Genomic DNA, 17230 nt, shown 5'->3' on the forward strand with positions numbered 1-17230 from the left:
GGGGTTTCATAATCTATTAAATAGCTCAACCATGACAACGATAGCATCGCTTGCTCTACTGTGAATTAACCCTATTTCGAGAGTCTAGGCTAAGAGTGCGTGGCTGTGGCGCAAGGTCCCTTGACAGGTTCGAATTCTTATCATTTACCCACGTGCGAACTCGCCTTCCAGAAATTAGTAAACCTTCGCCTCGTTGGGAGATGCATACTGACAATGACTCGATATCTCTCTCACCTCCATCAAGCATTAGAAAGCTCCGGAGCGAGTCCAATCACCGGATGTTACTCATGCTTGTTGTTTGTATTGACTGTTTGGACATCGGCCTATCAGGCCCGTGGTGTCCACTAGATCAAATTCCTAATTGAGAAATATTTCCGAACATACTCATAATGCGTCAATACCGGCCGCGGTTACGAAGTTACCCGAATTACCTGAACACTCTGCGCTTAATGCCTTTGCGGTGTCGGAGAGGCAGTGTGACCGAAAGCATATCTGCCGTCACAACTCTGTACCGGTTTCTTCTGATCTCCACTCATCAACAAGGCATGCTCGTCCTTTATCACAATCTGAGTAAAACACTGATAGCCCATATCGTTTATTCTACCAGTGGCCTATGCGAGTGCTTCTGATCCCGATCCGGAGCCTGAATCAGTTTCCTATTCTAACAGCGACTCGGGAGGCCATTTTCTCGCACCGGCGCATGGCTGCTATTGGGTACCCCACACAAGCCGAACTGCCGTTAGTAGTGGCGCGTAGATTGAACACCGTGGCCAAGCATATAAGGGTATGTCCCAATTCCTTGCTCGTGGCCAACTCCCGTTCTTTTTGTTCTTGACGAGGTTGCGTACCCTACACTTTACAACCCTCCTTGATTGAATTATATCATTCTTTAAACATCATATTTCAAGTTTGCTCTCATGTCTAATCCTCCCCGCTTCAATATCGTGGTCTGGAATACTAACCGACCCGAGCGCCCTCATCGAGAGCGCCCCAACACTCGGGCACCTAACAATTTCTCACATGTCATGAATTTCGGTCACAACCGGGATTCAAATCCGCCCTCTTCTTCCCCTTCTGCTTCTCCACCATCCACATCGACCTCCTACTCGTACTCGCATTCAGATTCGTACTGGGACTCATACACCAACCCGTACCAGAACAATCAACCCCAGATGGAAATATCAACTCCTGCCAGTCCGCACTTATCGCCTATTGAACAACTTGCCCCTTTCTCCAGCTGTGAGATTTCGGACGCTTTGATCAAAATTGGCCTCACGCACAATGCAAAGGACGCACCGATCCAGCGCGGAGGGTATATACCTGATATCAATATGTTGTCCCCGTCACCCACAGTCGGTGACGGACAGAACACGAGGATTTGCGGTTACGCCTATACTGTCAAGTAAGCCAGTCTAATATATGCGCATGTTTTGTCTAGTTATTCATAATTATATGGCTACTATACTTTACAGGATGGTAAGAGGTGATGATTTACATGCGCCCAAACCCTCGCAGCACTTCGTCGATGCAGCCCCGTCAGGATCCATAGCAGTGATTTCCGTCCCACCAAGTAAGTGCGAAAATATCCGTGGTGGAACATATCTAATCTTTCTCACAGATGTCAAGTCTGCTGCATGGGGTGGCCTCATGACTGCAGGGGCACAATTCCGGGGCGTAAACGGAGTTATCATTGACGGCAGAGTCAGGGATCTCATCGAACATCGCGCGGCCGGTTTCCCCGTTTTTGCCCGGGGTCACTCTACATTGGGTAAGCCACATTATACCTACTCTTCTCCCACAATACGTTCTTAATTACGCTACAGGCCAATCGCCATTTACACGTCCATCGGAGCTAAACGTTCCGGTGACAATCTTACCACGTTCAGATTTTGAAAATGCTTTCGAAAACACGTTTTCTGCCGTTGAGGTACACCCAGGTGATATTATAGTGGCTGACATTGATGGCGTCGTATGCATACCGCGAGAACTACTTGCAAATGTTATCGATAGCTGCCGCTACTCGAAGCAAGTGGATGAGAAATGCATGATCGATATCCAACAGGGCCGTAGCATACAAGAGGTGAATAGTTGATGGTAGCAGAGAGATTCGGACTTCCACTGATATCATACGACTTAGACATTCCAACATTGGCGTAAAGCTACAAATAAGAAGTGAAGAGCACACACTGATCTGCGCTATGCTTTATCTGCTGGTTTTGTTTCTTCCCAAGAGCCGGATTAATCTGGGGGTTCTTGTATTTATAAATGTGTTTGCACCTGTACATGTTTAGGTCAACTGAAGTATTATGCAGTGGCTCCGGAGTCACGTGAATATGGATATCCTTTCATGTTATCTTCTTCAAGAACCCTTTTCGCAGCTCGTTATACTAAAAAACGGCTCGTCGGTGCATGTCATGCAAATAAGGCGATCAGGAATTTTTCTTCGCAACAAATAAAATTTGCTCCGGTAACTTCCACTGCAAGTATAAACTCTGCAGTGACAACGAAGTTACAAGTGCCGACGAGCGTATCTCCCCGGGTTGCCGCGCGTAATGTGCTCAAGTCTACAATTGGGCTCATACCTCGCACTTTGCCTTTAGAAGCTCAAAAGTTATGGGAAGAAAGAGCGCAAAATGCATTAAATGAATTGGAAACGGGGAGGAGTCGGCCTTTGAGGATTGGGGGTGCGTCGTCCCACGGTATCTGATACTGATATTGACATGAAGGTCAAGTCTGGGGAGATGCACTGTCTGGGGCTAGCGAAATTATTACTGCGTTGTTGGACGATCCGCTTTCTGACGATACAGTCCAGAGGCATTTGCTACATCGGAGATGGGACGCAGCGGTACAAAATCAAGTCATTCATATCAGGTGAATCTGGTATCCCAGCGCACTCGGCGACCCCCCTTCAATTCTAGATTTAGGAAGAACTCCTTTGCTTCGTGGGACGGGCAAGTTTTGGGTATCAAATCCAATTGGCTTCAAAATATAAACGGGGAGATCATCGAATGCCGCGGTAGGTAATCAAATAGACGGATGTGCATGTTCTCAAACGAACATAACTTTAGGCAGGAATGCGCTTGATACTCTCCTATCTTGTGACCACATCATACTCGTCACCGACAATTTGCGGAGGATTTCTGCGCCGGGATTACAAGAAGCCATATACGCACTGGCTCACGCACCTTCCGTTAGTTTGGTAGTCACCGAGCGAGCTTCAGGAGTACCCACAGTGCCGGATGAGTTTAACGGACTTAAACCCACTATGATTAAGCCCAATCTGGCTATCGGCGGTCTTGACGCATTCTCAAAGGGAGATGTAAGCCAATACCAGACTCTGCTGATGGCGTCAGGTCTGCCCCAATTCACCCAGCAAATCTCGAGCATGTATGCAGAATCCAATCAACCATCTTCGCCTTCATCAACAGCATCCCGAGCGGCGGTTCGTACATCGACCTATATAGCCCGAATGACTTTTTCAGCATGTGAATCCGCGATCGATAACGCTCAACAGTCGCTTGTGGACATGGTAACACCTCTTGTGCCCTTGAAAACAGAGGTCTCAAAAATCAGTTTGGATGCAACACAGTCCACCTTACGTGGGTCTACTACAGTCCACGAGGGCATCTCATCCGTTGAAGCGCGGCTCAAGAGTGCATTCCTTCGTTTGCCCTGGTACTCGCTATGGTGGCGCGCAGACGAAGTCTCGAGTGTATTGGGAGAAGCCATCTCTTGGAGCTCCCTTGGTACCCAACTTTCGTTCCATTCAGGTCGCCTTGCCATTATTCGCGAGCAAATGCATAGCAAAGCTCAAGACTTAGCCAAGTTGTCCCCTCTACTAAAGAATCAACTCGCTCAGATTCATGCTCGTACCACGATCAATTCCGGTGCACTCTCCTCTCCTCTTTTTCAGCGTACAGCCCAATTACTCGCACCTGGCGGGCCGGCCGAAGACGCACAAAGAAAAGCTCAGGCTGCCGTAGTGGCTGCAGCCGCCAATATTCTAGGAAGTGCAGCTCTGAGCGCGAGCTTATTTTCCATCGGGAGTATAAGTGGCGGAACAGCTATAGGCGCAGGACTACTCGGGAGTGTAGCTTCTGTTCGATGGATGCAGAGTATGTGGGCGCGTGCAGAGAAGAGGTGGTGGGCGGACTGGTCGAGGGTGTGCGCAGGGCTAGAACGGGAATGTGAGGTGAGTGGGTTATAGTGCTGTGAGATTCCAAGTTGCATATATCTCCTTAGGCCAATCTCGATCAGGTAATTCACGAACGGGTTATGGGATCAGTAACAGCTGGAATCCAAGGGATAGAGGCCCTTTCTGCGCGACGGACAGAAATTATATCCGCGTTGAAACAAGAGATGTCAGAGATTGACAAGGACCTCGTAGTTCTGGAACAGAGGTTAAAATGAGTTGCTTTTGAAGCCATCGCTTTACCAAATAGAAATCACAGCTCCAATGTCAGTTTACTTTAGTTGATGAGCCACAACACGTTGCTGTTATTTGGAGCTTGATTTAATTTCTGGTCAAATACTAAGAACACTATAACGTTAGAGTTAGTATTCGGAGGATCTACTTCCGGAAATCTGATGAACTGGTAGATACCGATGGATCGGCTATCGAATTATTAGCGCCCATACCTAGGAAATACTACCTCATGATATTATGTTGTGGCACCGCCTTGGAGCGCTACCACCGCAAGATCTAGTATATAAGGCCTGGATGAAGAAAGACGTTCTTGACCCTCCACCCACCTACTGCATTCACATTTCTCGTGAGTCAGATGACTCCACAAACTAACCTCCAGAATTACTTACTACATGTTATCTGGTCGGTTTCAGGAGCATGGCTGCGAAAATTGCCAAGGCTACTCCTGCTACGGACACCCCAATTTATTTCTGGAAACCAGAGCAGGAGCATGGCTACCTGAGCCCTTGGTACCACACACAATTCAAATCAGTTGAACAGAATGGCAGCACGTTTGCTTATCAGAGTACGGAGCAGTAGGTATTTTCGCCTTCCTCTTAACGCATACATTCATACCATGCTCGCATGAAGATATATGGTACATAGGAAAGGACTATTGTTTGCTCCCAATTCCCCTGTCACACACGAAATTCTCAAGACCAATTCACCTGCGGAGCTACGGTCACTTAGCCATAAAATTCCAAACTTTGACGAGGCCGCATGGGCCAAGCAACAGATCAGTGTTATAACCAACGGAAACTATCTTAAGTTTACTCAGGATCCCGGACTAAAGGGGTTACTTCTTGGGACCGGGTCACGCGAGCTGGTCGAAGCTAATCCGTACGACCGCGTTTGGGGAATCGGATACGATGCCAAAGAAGCGCCCACTCATCGTAACCGTTGGGGCGACAACCTCATGGGAAAGGCTCTTATGAGTGTTCGAAAAGCAATCAAGTCGGGCGGACATCCGGAAGTTATCCGCCCAACCGTAACCTTTGATAGTGGGATCTACTTTAACACCCCAGAGCAAGACTATGGGTTCCTCAGCAGATGGCACGTTTCTCGGTTTACTTCTAGTCGCTTCACTTATCGTACGGTGCAACAGTGAGTGGTCTTATGTCCCTTTGTATGTTAGCCCGACACTCCTTATTTTAGGTATATGGCTCACCGGAAAGGATTGCTTTTCGCCCCCACTTCGTCATATACTGCTGCTATCCTAGATACTACCAACCCCAGTGCTCTACTCAAACTCAGCGGCCAAATTCCCGGCTTCAATGAGAGTGTATGGCAACGCGAGAGGATACGCTTGTTGATGACTGCCAATTGGCTACGATTTACTCAGGATTCGTCAATGAAGGCTCGGTTACTTGGAACCAAGAGTCGGGAGTTAATCGAATCTGATCCAAATGATAGGTACCTGGGGGTTGGTTACGATGTAGCCGCGGCACCCATAAGCCGAGCAAAATGGGGCTCAAATATTCACGGGAAGGTGCTCATGCAGGTGCGGAAGTTGATTGCAGACTCTGAGGCCAGCTTGGTTGCTATCGCCGATAAAATCAAGTAGTTTAGCATAGCTGTTAGATGAAGCTGGAAGAGAAATGTGCCTATTTATATCTACATGTATTGAATATTCTTAGAAGTTTGCACTGGAATTAGTTGGGCAAATTAGTCAAGTGCACGTAGTATTGTAAGGTTGAAAAATCGTACGGTAACTGTAACGTTAGTAATCGAATGTAATAAACAACCTTGCGTGAATCAATACGAGTGAGACGATAGTAAACTAGAGCTTAGAGTCGAACGAGTTGGCTATCGAAGTCAATCGAATTAAAAAGTATCAAAGTACAAAGTCGTGAGTCTACAAGCTGACTTTCGATGGGTCTTTTATATGTTTTTTACACAGGTATCCTAGTGTCGCATGTATATGCGTGTGGCTTCATTCAGTCTTATTCCGATTCTTGGCCTAGCACTTGTGCTAAGGCTTTGCTTCATTATATCTTATTATTACTGTCCACAGCTATTGCGGACTTGTTCGTTGCTGCGGTATAATTGTATATATGTATTTGTCTCTTTATGGTGCGTAAGGCTCGGGGGCCTCGGGGCCGTATCCCGGGGTCACGTGATATTTACAAGTATGAGCACCTCCGGTAATGAATTGATTGAAACTCAGCCGGTTGGGTCGCCGTAAAGGATTTTTTGACACAAACCATCTTAGTATGATCTAGTAACAGTATATATATTCATTCAGGGCACTCGTATTATTTGGATGTACTTAGCCGATATACTCGTTTTGGATGACTCGGCACGTGTGCTGCGAATTAGTCGTGGCACCTGAATATTCTAGGTGAGCGCATCGCTCCACCACAGTTATAACTAATGGACGCCTCCCTTCATCAGTCCCCAATGAATCGGTCGGTACTTGGGATTCAAAACTTTTCCAACTTACTCACATATGCATCAAATCCATAAGGCAAGCACGAGAGTCAGAAAACCGCCAACAACCTGTCAACTCTCTTCCCCCTGAAGTACTTTCCAACATATTCCTACTTTGTGAATACGCCATTAGACCTTCTCGGTATGTTCGCATGCGGGGAACTACCACCAGGGGCGACTTCAACTTGTTCTGCCAGACAACGCTGCCGGTCAGTGTCCTCAAATTCCGTTATTGTCCCTGGAGAATAAAATGCACTAATTACAATTACAGGCAGTGTCTCATTACTGGCGAGAGGTTGCACTTGATACCACTGGGGTTAGTTGTATCATTTACTGTCCACCAGTATCAATTAACTCTACTTCCAGTTGTGGACGCGGGTTACGCTCGCAGATCGACCGCCATTTCATCTTTCGGCTTTGTATCTATCTCGCTCAGGAGAAGCCCCCCTCGATGTCGAAATACGGATGACCGACAAACACTGGGGTTATTCAAACCCATGGATACCAGAAGTCCATCAAGCGCTCCCCTTCATTGTCGCACAGGGTGGTGTAACCTCAAGGTGGCGCAATTGTTGGATTCAAACCAATGACTTACCTGCGCATCTTGCTACGCTGAAGTTTCTTACGCTATCTCATTTACCGATACTTGAATATCTTGAGTTGGACTACTGCGGGCCAGAATACACATCCAGGCGCTTTGAGTCTGGGGTTTACTCGAATTTTACCTCAGGAGGATCATTGTTTTGCGACTCACCTAACTCACGATTACGGGTGGCCGTGCTACGGAGCATCCCTAATATATGCTTGTTTAGGCACCTTGATTCATCCCGACTAACTGAGCTTACCTACCTCGAACTTGGTTTTTGTTCGCCCTTGCCCAAGCTTGAACAGCTCAACGAACTACTTGTAGCCTGCCCGCGGCTTACTTCACTATTTCTGGACTCTATGCTAGAGTCTCATTTCGGAGATGATCCTCTCCCTCCCGAAGAGCCTATGGAATTACGGGGAGTTCATTTGCCCACGCTTCAATCATTAGCCTTAAAATATACCATTCGTTCTTCTACACATTGGGAGCTAGGTCTCCTGAAAATGATTGATGCTCCTCATGTCAAGTCATTTCAACTTTATCTCGCGTCAAATAGTGCATCAGAAGCAGATTCGATTATCAACTACATCGCCAATAAAGATACTGCGACGAATTCGGGACCAATGTTCCCTTTGCTCACCAGCTTCGGTTTTTTTGCACAATGGGATATCACGTCTGACTTAAGAAAGATTCTGTCTACTCATCCAAACATCACCACACTCATACTCCCAGAGTTCCCCGAACTCACCGCGCTATTAGAAACCCCTTGGCTGGTACCTAGCCTTGCTTTGTTGAGCCTTGAAGTCAGAGAGTATGAAGTTCTAAAAAAGCTCTTGGTTTCGCGACGAAGTGCGTGCTTGCCGCTGAAAACCGTAGAGCTAAAGAGACATACAACTGTGTGGGTAATACCGCCGGAGGAACAAAGGGGGTTGGAGGAGTTGGTCGATTTAGTTTTTGTGGACGAATTAGAAGATCGAATGTTTAGTATGCTGAAGATCGACGAGCGGTTGTAGTGACGCTAATTAGGGGATATGCATCTACTCTTGTCATTGGTAGCAGACTGGAAAACGAATACATGGCTTGTTATGATTGGGCTGTGGGTCACTCAATGTGTGATTATTATATGCATATAACCTTCCGTTCATTTGAAATTGCCGGACAGAACAAATGGCAGAAGTTGATCCTCAGGTTTAACTACTTGGAATAGCATACAAAAAGGCAATTATTCGTTCCAATATGAAAAGGACATAGCAGGATGCCAAAATTCTATTATGTGTATGTCATCTTTCGGTACGACCTACCTTTCATGCGCTCATCCGGTTGTATACTTTCGCCTCAATCATACCAAGCGAATGCTTCATACTCATAGCCCATTATAATGCATGTAGCAGTCAGGGTTGAATCTAAATTCAACAGGGCCAAACAATAAAATGCTGCCTCTGACTAATTCGCACGCTGTTAGCGATTGGCGGTATTAGCAGGACGCACAGCATAGCCGGAGCCTATATTTATAATCACCCAATCAGGAGGTCTAATAGTACATTTTGGCCTGACCACCATCTCAAGCAATAGCGGGGGCCTCAAATGTGGAAAATAGAGAACAATCAGTGGAACATCAACCGACTCCCATGTGAAGTTCTTTCTCATATTTTCATTCTGTGCGGAAAAGCCAACAACAGAAGAAGGGGTCATCCCGACCTCTTCTGTCTGACGGTATTGCCGGTAAGTCATGTCAAATTTGCGCTCATGTTCTCGCGCCGCACTCACCTCTCTCATAGGCCATATGTCAGCATTGGAGAAAGGTGGCACTTGACACAAAAAATGTTCGTCAAACCTGTGGTCTATCTCGCTTCTTGGCTCAGTCTGACTGATTTTTCTTTCTTCATATTTACACAGCTCTGGTCTGTCGTTACATTATCGGACAATCCTCCGTTCAATTTCTCCAGGTTATGCCTGGATCGATCTGGGACTACCACATCACTCGACATCGAAATTGATATGTCCAATAGGTTCTGGAACCATCAAGAACCTGAGCCAGAGGTCTATACGAATGCAACGATTGACGCGTTGAACTTTATCGTAGTGCATGGCGGCACTCCTTCAAGGTGGAGGACTTTCTGGTTCCATATGCCATGGAAAGTACGCGGCATGGAGCCACAAATAGCTGTGTTGAACTTCATCAGCGAGTCTCCTATGCCGAAACTGGAACGGTTTGAGGTCAAATATGATGGCGCGCATCATAGAAAAATCGAGGAACGCTGGGGAAAGCTCCTGTCTAACAAACCCTTGTTTCAACACCCTCCCCCGGCTCGTCTGAAGGTGGCAGTATTGGAATGGGTTCCCAATCCGTATTTGTTCGCAGGTTCACTGGCGGGACGTCCTCAGATAGTCGGTTTGACTCGTCTCGAGGTAAAATTCCCACCGAAGCTTCCAAAGCTTGAGGACTTCGGCGCCCTACTGGTTAATAGCCCGATGCTTGAAGTCCTATCTATCGATACGCGGATCAATCAGTGCAGCCATCGTTCGCCAAATCAAGGCGGACAAAATCTCCCGACCAGTTTACCGAGAATTAGTCTACCAAGAGTACGAGTATTAGGACTATCATTCAACACGAGCCACGTCTTCCCATGGTGGGGACATAGCCTACTCTTCATGCTTAATGCTCCCAACGTCCAATCCCTTCGTTTGCTGCTGGAAAGTCCCGGGTGTCGGGGCCGAGTCCCGGTCAACCAAACATTCATCGACTACATTATAAAAGGAGACGACCAAACTAAACCAAAGCCTCTATTTCCCCTTTTGACCAATCTCGAACTATTTGTCGAACCTATTGTCGAAAGATCCGGCCGCAGGTACCCCAACCAGGAAATACTAAAAGCTTACCCTAGTATCACGACCCTCATCTTACCACGTCCAACAGAGCTCCACATGTTAAGCATTCAACCCTGGTTGGTTCCCTGTTTGAACCGATTGATTGTCTATGCTAGACTAGCTTCTGAGCTGAGAGAGTCCATCTCTGAACGCTGCGTGGCAGATTTAGGGTTAAAAACTGTGGAAGTATTGGTGCTAGATGAGTCAAACAATGAGGAGATAGAGTCGAAATACATCGGAGAGTTATATGGGCTCGGCCTCGAAATTTCTTTCAGTCACTCGAAACATCGTGTTCGAGAGGTTCTCGGACTTGATGATATCTGATCATGTTTAAAAGCGCACAGAGTCAGAGTAGATTCGATACCGGAAGGATTGTGAGAGTCGATAAAAGTGCGTTGGTGAACCCGATGCAGCTCAAAGTGTTTATTACAGATGGGTTTTGACAATGTTATGCTTAACTGGTGAAACCATGACTCAAATTTAGTGCCTGTTTGCTAGTGAATTAATTTTGATTGCGGTTGTGCGTTCCAGGGCGATGACTAGCGTCCGAAACTGAAGAGACTTAACAAACTTAAGACCAAGCGTCGTGAAACATTCGAATAGGATTGGCCAACTGTAATACCTCATAGGAAATTAAGATTTACATATATGCTACGTTTGGTGACCACGAGCTGGACTCGCGGTGGGGCGCCCCCGGTCCACCCTCGCTGCTTCGCAGCCGCGGGGGTTCCCCAAACTTTACCGGCCTAGGTCTCGTGGTCGGCGCAGACAAGCAGGCAGAGGATAGATTCCTAGCGTGAACTTCAGGATTGAGGTATTTGTAGCTTTATTAGCCTCGAAGATTGGCATTGAGTAGAGGCTGAGGCGCATATAGTTATCTCCATACCCGCCAGATTTGAGCCACAGCCCGACGGGTCGAAATAGAGAAAATGACATGCGACGTTGCTGCAAAAATTCGCACATAACATCTGCAAAACTAATACCCCACCTACTACACAATAGTGGGCTACAATATCAAGAAAGAAAAGAATATATAGCGATCCAAGCATAAATGAAAAGTGAATACAAGAAAGCAATTATGTTAAGAACCCAATACTACTACTCTAAAAATCAGTTCTCTCCTTCTACTCGCCGCTTCTTCTCAAAACTGGCAAACGCGAGATCATATCCTCCAAACTCATAGTTGATCTTGTCGGTACGTTTATACCCCCCTCCAACCAACGCGCGCGAGAACACTCGTTGAGCCGTTTCGATAGGCGGCACATGTCCGTCTTCCCCTTCCTCGGACGAGACAAATAACGTCACGGATAGATGTCCGGGTTGGAAGATCGATGTGACCCGTTTGATGAGTTCCAGCAAGGTAGGCATATCATTCGGGGAAGATGGGGGCCGAGTCGAGTCCAGCTTCGAGCGGAACGTTGCACTCGAACGAGGCATAACTCCACCCTTCCTCTGGTGTGACGTGAATCGTGTAGTATCCCTCCCCAAAGGATGCTCGATAAGCGCATTGGCGCTGTACCCGCAAGGTTCGAACGCAAAGCTATCGAGTGTAGTGCACGACTTGGGAAGAATTGAAGCGATGCCTATCTCCTCGGCCGTGGCAGCCCCTCGTTCGTGCGGGGTTACCTTGCTGTTCTCGTCAAACTCGTGATAGAAGAACGGGCGGCGGGCCGGAGCGCCAAGTTTGGACATCAGGATTTCGACAGTGTAGTCGGGAGGCGGGGTCGTCTTGTTTGTTGCAGCGACCGGTTCCCGTTCTTGCTCACCATCCTCGCTCCCGGAATCTTCTGGCTCGATGACGTACAATAGCCAGTGATCGCCGTTGACTTTACCAACTGTGTACCCAGCGCCGGCCCCGAGTCCAAGGCCGGGTCGTTCCTTGAATAAAGTATCGAGGTACCCGACCTCGGTTGTCCATTCCTTGTGAGGACCAAGTTGTCGTTCAGGGAACATGAAACTCTTGCGCGAGTAGAAGCATCTATAGACAGAATGCATATTGCAGTGCTCGGCCGCGATATCCAAGATGCGCGGGAGACCGTAAAGGTTTAGAGTCGTGCCACAGGTCTTGAGGATCAATTTGTGGGGAGACACAAAGAATGACGATTCACTGCACAGACACAGAATCAAAAGAACGAAAAAAAGGGAAAAGAAAAGGAAGGCCATGTCAAAAAATAAATATCAAAATCAACGATCAGAAATGACGTACCTGAGAAGATAGGCATCCATTTCCTTCCCCTCGATAACACTTAATACTTTACACTTGACAATATCCAACATCTCTTCCCATACCGCACGCGGGACCGAGCGCAGTCCATTACCTGTTTTTGTGACAACTTCCGAATCAGCCGACTCGGCAAACCAGATTTCTAAAAGTTTTTCTGGGCCTTCAAACGGAGAGATATTTGTGGCTAAATCATCCGCGACATGAGTCTCGGATACGAGAGAGACATGGGGAAGCTGGTCGGACATGATGATCGTATAGCGATTTTGGCTCTAGGGTTGATGGAATTGCACGAGACAGAGCGAAAAAGTGGTATATATATGCGGGTGCACCTATTGGTAGCTCTCCTTGACGGCAAAGCAGTAAATGGGTATTCCTCCGCAGTGCGCGGGATGCATAAGACGGGGTGGGGTTGTGGTAGATCCCAGAGGTCTTGCAGCGCTCACAATTTCAGCTCGGCAATCCCGGATGCAAATTTTTGATTTCGGCGATAACCTGAGTGGTATTGGTTTAGTTTTTCCAGTCAGACGACCGTGTTTGGATGATATCACCACTGGGGTATCCTGTTCCTTGGTTGACGACAAGAAGGCTTTGAGAAGTGTCTGGGGATCTGAATCACAAATAGGGCGGCGTAACGGCACATTCGGCATTGTATTCCTGTATGTTCAAAATGACGTCGCTACAAGACTTATAAAGTCAAGGCCGGGTGCTTACCAGCCCGCATTTGCCTTCTAATTTCTTAGACTGATAATTGACCATGTCAGTTGCGTAGCTACAAGGCTATGTAGTTCGAGTCAAGATGCTGGTGCAGTGTTCTTCTCCACACATCTCCTCATGAAACACGGCTACACCAACCAACCTTTTATCACGCATGACCAATATACGCACCGAGTTTCATGATGGGAATATACCTATATTGAGCATTTTTGAAACAAAACACAACTACTGTTTATAGTAATGTGTACAACGGATCTATTGACCATCCGTCTTGATACGCAAATCCGACAAATCAGCCTGCTGTCCTACTCCTAGACAGTGAGGAGATGCGTTCTCAAACACACTATCACCCCAGCGCACATTAGTTGAATTAAATGAATATGTGAGAGCCAATCACTCACGTCGGATTGCGTAACCTGATGACTGGGGGTTTAGTTGCTCCGTCTGTGAGGATACGTGCGTCTGCATCGGCTTTGGCGAGTGCAAGATGGGTGTCAGTGGCCCGCTTTCCCTCTTCACGTGAGATGGTCAAGTACTGCGTCAGGGCATTGACCTTTTCTTCAGCAGAGGCTGCAGATGGGGCGAAATTGTAAAAGGCAAATGCACCACCGACCACTAGGACTGTGCGGCGCCAGAATGCAAAGTTGAAGCCTAGTAAAATATTAATTTAACGATTAAACATCATGTTGAAATGAATAGACTTACCTTCCGGGGGGTAAGTCTCCGTGTCTGCGTGAGAGTCATGATGAGACTGGGACGAGCCTAGTCGAGTCTGCTGAGCAAAAGAGCGTCCGGATCTACAGACGGTGCCGACTCGGGGCAACGCACGCGAACAAGCGCGCAGATTCATCGTAAGGTGTGTGAAGGTCCTGATTCACCGGGGTGAGCATCCCACCATAAGCGCCAATATTAGCTAATCGATCCCTTGGAGAATATTGCCGCCTTGCCGACGACAACGCGTTCATCTCCCGACCACACACCGTCGTCGCAAGCCGCACGGCACGCTGGTATACTTATACAAACGAAGATCTCATACCTCTACTATCCATCCTCATTGATAAATTGATTCATGTCTGTGACTCGTCTCACACGTATCCCATTCCTCAGATCATTCGCAACTCGGATCCCTGTACTTCCTCTCTCCGGACGACAGCTCACAAAGCCCCCAACATCGTATACCTCAGTATCCCACGCCCGCCCCTCTCGGCCTGTAATAAGGCTCACAGGCCGATCCTTCTCAAGCACATCCCCACAGCGAAGTTCCGATGACTCGCAGTCCCTCTCAGCACGATTGAAACATCTTATTAAAGCCTATGGATGGCAGGCACTGGGGTCTACTTGTTGATTGGCGTCGTAGACTTTGCGGTCGCTTTCGGACTAATCAACTTCATCGGCGCTGCACACGTAGCACGCATAACGGGATCGGCCAAAGCTTATGTCGCCGACCACCTTCCAAATGTGTCGCTTCCCTGGTCTAAGGTTGAAAGCCCAGACGACGTCGGGAGAGATCGATTAGGTGGAGGCGATGGAAGCCTCTATGCCATGATAGTGTTGGCATGGACTGTCCACAAGACCCTCTTCTTGCCGGTTCGAGTCGGATTGACGGCAGCATTTACGCCCAGGCTGGCTAAATGGCTGAAGCAGAGGGGGTGGACAGGCACTGATGGTGCTAGGCGTGCTGCGAGCCACTATAAGCAGAAGATTAAGGATTATAGGGACAGAGAGCGAGGAGACTAAGCTGTGCACGCGACTGTGATTTATATTTGGGTTAGTCCGTCCATTACAAGCGTCCCTTACCAGTAAACCTGAAAACTGACTTGGCTCCAGGCTCGAGTAATTTGTTACTTATGCTATCTCCACCCCTCCCATCATAACTATGCATGCACCAGAGCTTGAAAATAACTTCATTGTCAAACCGACCCATATTATACAGTAATTCGGACGTAATTCTCTGCTTGCATCCACCCATCAATGGCTTGAGGGTACCTCGTCCTCTGAGCCCACTGTTAGCCTCGTACAAGCCCCTCCAGCCATGTCAATACTTACTATTCAATATCCCATTTTTAACCAGCTCCTCGGGCTTGGGGCGATTCTCCAGTGCCTTGTCCAGTTTGTCCTCCAATTGAGAGCGTTGCAGTCTGTCTTGAGCGGCTTGCAGTGCAGGTGCAACTTTGGAGTCTAAAGTACATAATAAGTATCTAATATGTCCGTTACACAAACAAAACTCGCCTTTGAGAATATTCCGATTCACAAGCTCTTGTTTCTCGGGGCGCTCCTTCAAGCCCTTTTCAAGCTGCGCTCCGACTCAGTCTCAGCATCCCATCCAAGTCGGGAAAGAAACGTTACTGCCTACGTTGAATTTCGTTTGTTCGCTACGTGGAGACAAAGGTGTCTCGTCAGGCTTAATAACCTCTTCCTCTTCGGTGTTGCTTTGGCCGACACCAGGAATCGCGTTCTTCACTGGATGGAGACGTGAGTTAAATAGGGGTAAAACGCGTGCTAGGTGGAGTAGGGTAGTCACCTGCTTCAATCACGATGCTGCACGAATGAATCGTAAACTACTGTTCACATGCTCCAAAATACACCAACTCACCCATATTGCTGTGGTCTTGGTTCGCTGGGTATGGTCCAGGTGTAGGCGGGTCAGGTCGGTGGTAGTTGGAATTTCCAACATCTCGATCGCATGACGTCTATTTATGGGGTCGTCGGGAGTATTTCCAACGACTCTGAGACCCCACTCGGGTCCGCAGCTCCACGGTTTAGGAAATTGTATGTTCTCGCGTAGGGTAGAATATATGCGCGATCCAATAACAATATGAACAAATGACCTTCTAGTCCTTTCATTAATAATACTATTCGATGTATTCATTCAAAACTATCGGAGAGTCCAGATGTGTATCACCTGTAGCGTTACAACTAAACTTGAACACAATACAATTCCCATGGAATATATCTTATAACAATCACCAATCCTCAAATCCAAGAATACTATGTATACGACGATTAGAATAATAAAATCGTACATCAACACCCAATCCATCGAGTGCTTCACGGAAACACGACTCCAAAGGCTCACGTGCGACCTGCTCACGGATACAATACTTCCAATGTCTTCAGCCCTAATCCCGCGTCGTTCCGTGCACTAATGAGTGCCTTCAGCCCTGAGGGTGATGCGCTACCAACAACCAGCCTTTCAAGGCAAGGAAGAGTCCATGATCTTAATTCGAACATATCATCCCATGCGCGGTCGAGTAGAATAAGGGTTTTGATGGACGGATAAGCCATGAGCACCGTTTCATAAAGCGTGTAAAGGTCGCCGCTTGACACATATGGAACTAGATTTTGTTCGAACAATAAGTCGAGACCGATCAAATGGGGAAAAAGGGGACTGGGATCGGATGGACTGAGACCTTTCGCAAAATAATTAACAATGTCCTTGTTTCGCGATGTTGGGTTTTGTAACCGAAAGCGAAGAAACCTCACGTTGGGTGCATCGAGCATATGGAATAGACTATGTTCCCAATCTAGACTGTAATGACAAGCTTTGAAAAGTAAAGCAAGCGACCGTAGTTTTGGTAGATATATTTTCGGTAGACAGCTAGTCTCTGCAGCTGTTTGGCCATAGGAGCCGAAAGAAAGCGGCTACGTAGATACCTTACGTCGATGGACAGAATTTCAAGCATTGGGCTCGCAGCTAACAACGCATTGATGTCTTCAAGCTTGGGGGGTGTTGGGTAGAACTCGAATTTAAGACAGGTCAAACCGACCAGCAGAGGGGACCCCGGACTTGCAAATAGACAAGAGTTGGGAATCCGTTCCAGTGTTGCAACCTTCAGTCGAGTAGGAAGAGTATGGAATAACGGCTTCTGTGATAAAGCGCTCCTTCGGTATCTCTCAAGACGTGTGCGCTCCGAGCCATGAAACTGGACCTCGAAACGGTAAA

The 17230-nt window shown here is 47.4% G+C and overlaps 9 protein-coding genes across 9 annotated transcripts; 5 read left to right on the top strand and 4 right to left on the bottom strand.

The window, feature by feature from the left end:
• Window positions 1-917: 917 nt before the first annotated feature.
• On the top strand, window positions 918-4410 carry RhiXN_06346 (valine-tRNA ligase; the record flags this gene model as incomplete). The annotated part of the gene is made up of 10 exons (XM_043326162.1): window positions 918-1402; window positions 1473-1570; window positions 1619-1768; window positions 1824-2080; window positions 2138-2153; window positions 2601-2684; window positions 2733-2871; window positions 2925-3016; window positions 3069-4192; window positions 4243-4410. The coding sequence occupies 10 exons, from the start codon at window positions 918-920 to the stop codon at window positions 4408-4410; spliced, it is 2613 nt and encodes an 870-aa protein (XP_043181594.1).
• Window positions 4411-4843: 433 nt separating this feature from the next.
• Window positions 4844-6029, top strand: RhiXN_06347 (uncharacterized protein; the record flags this gene model as incomplete). Its single annotated transcript, XM_043326163.1, has 3 exons — window positions 4844-5001; window positions 5072-5569; window positions 5621-6029. The coding sequence occupies 3 exons, from the start codon at window positions 4844-4846 to the stop codon at window positions 6027-6029; spliced, it is 1065 nt and encodes a 354-aa protein (XP_043181595.1).
• An 809-nt stretch (window positions 6030-6838) lies between these two features.
• Window positions 6839-8494, top strand: RhiXN_06348 (F-box-like protein; the record flags this gene model as incomplete). The annotated part of the gene is made up of 4 exons (XM_043326164.1): window positions 6839-6873; window positions 6933-7104; window positions 7167-7211; window positions 7262-8494. The coding sequence occupies 4 exons, from the start codon at window positions 6839-6841 to the stop codon at window positions 8492-8494; spliced, it is 1485 nt and encodes a 494-aa protein (XP_043181596.1).
• An 808-nt stretch (window positions 8495-9302) lies between these two features.
• RhiXN_06349 (F-box-like domain-containing protein) lies at window positions 9303-10673 on the top strand (the record flags this gene model as incomplete). The annotated part of the gene is made up of 1 exon (XM_043326165.1): window positions 9303-10673. One exon carries the CDS (start codon window positions 9303-9305, stop codon window positions 10671-10673), a length of 1371 nt encoding a protein of 456 aa, XP_043181597.1.
• Window positions 10674-11459: 786 nt separating this feature from the next.
• On the bottom strand, window positions 11460-12818 carry RhiXN_06350 (adenosylmethionine decarboxylase; the record flags this gene model as incomplete). Its single annotated transcript, XM_043326166.1, has 2 exons — window positions 11460-12456; window positions 12556-12818. 2 exons carry the CDS (start codon window positions 12816-12818, stop codon window positions 11460-11462), a joined length of 1260 nt encoding a protein of 419 aa, XP_043181598.1.
• Window positions 12819-12902: 84 nt separating this feature from the next.
• On the bottom strand, window positions 12903-13220 carry RhiXN_06351 (uncharacterized protein; the record flags this gene model as incomplete). Its single annotated transcript, XM_043326167.1, has 1 exon — window positions 12903-13220. The coding sequence occupies one exon, from the start codon at window positions 13218-13220 to the stop codon at window positions 12903-12905; it is 318 nt and encodes a 105-aa protein (XP_043181599.1).
• Window positions 13221-13542: 322 nt separating this feature from the next.
• RhiXN_06352 (uncharacterized protein) lies at window positions 13543-14137 on the bottom strand (the record flags this gene model as incomplete). The annotated part of the gene is made up of 3 exons (XM_043326168.1): window positions 13543-13630; window positions 13689-13938; window positions 13993-14137. The coding sequence occupies 3 exons, from the start codon at window positions 14135-14137 to the stop codon at window positions 13543-13545; spliced, it is 483 nt and encodes a 160-aa protein (XP_043181600.1).
• A 467-nt stretch (window positions 14138-14604) lies between these two features.
• On the top strand, window positions 14605-15024 carry RhiXN_06353 (uncharacterized protein; the record flags this gene model as incomplete). Its single annotated transcript, XM_043326169.1, has 1 exon — window positions 14605-15024. One exon carries the CDS (start codon window positions 14605-14607, stop codon window positions 15022-15024), a length of 420 nt encoding a protein of 139 aa, XP_043181601.1.
• A 231-nt stretch (window positions 15025-15255) lies between these two features.
• On the bottom strand, window positions 15256-16788 carry RhiXN_06354 (RPEL repeat protein; the record flags this gene model as incomplete). The annotated part of the gene is made up of 6 exons (XM_043326170.1): window positions 15256-15281; window positions 15334-15465; window positions 15508-15580; window positions 15641-15808; window positions 15881-16118; window positions 16379-16788. The coding sequence occupies 6 exons, from the start codon at window positions 16786-16788 to the stop codon at window positions 15256-15258; spliced, it is 1047 nt and encodes a 348-aa protein (XP_043181602.1).
• Window positions 16789-17230: the final 442 nt, after the last annotated feature.

The sequence above is a fragment of the Rhizoctonia solani genome, chromosome 7 (genome assembly GCF_016906535.1).
Source record: "Rhizoctonia solani chromosome 7, complete sequence".
NCBI lineage: Eukaryota > Fungi > Basidiomycota > Agaricomycetes > Cantharellales > Ceratobasidiaceae > Rhizoctonia > Rhizoctonia solani.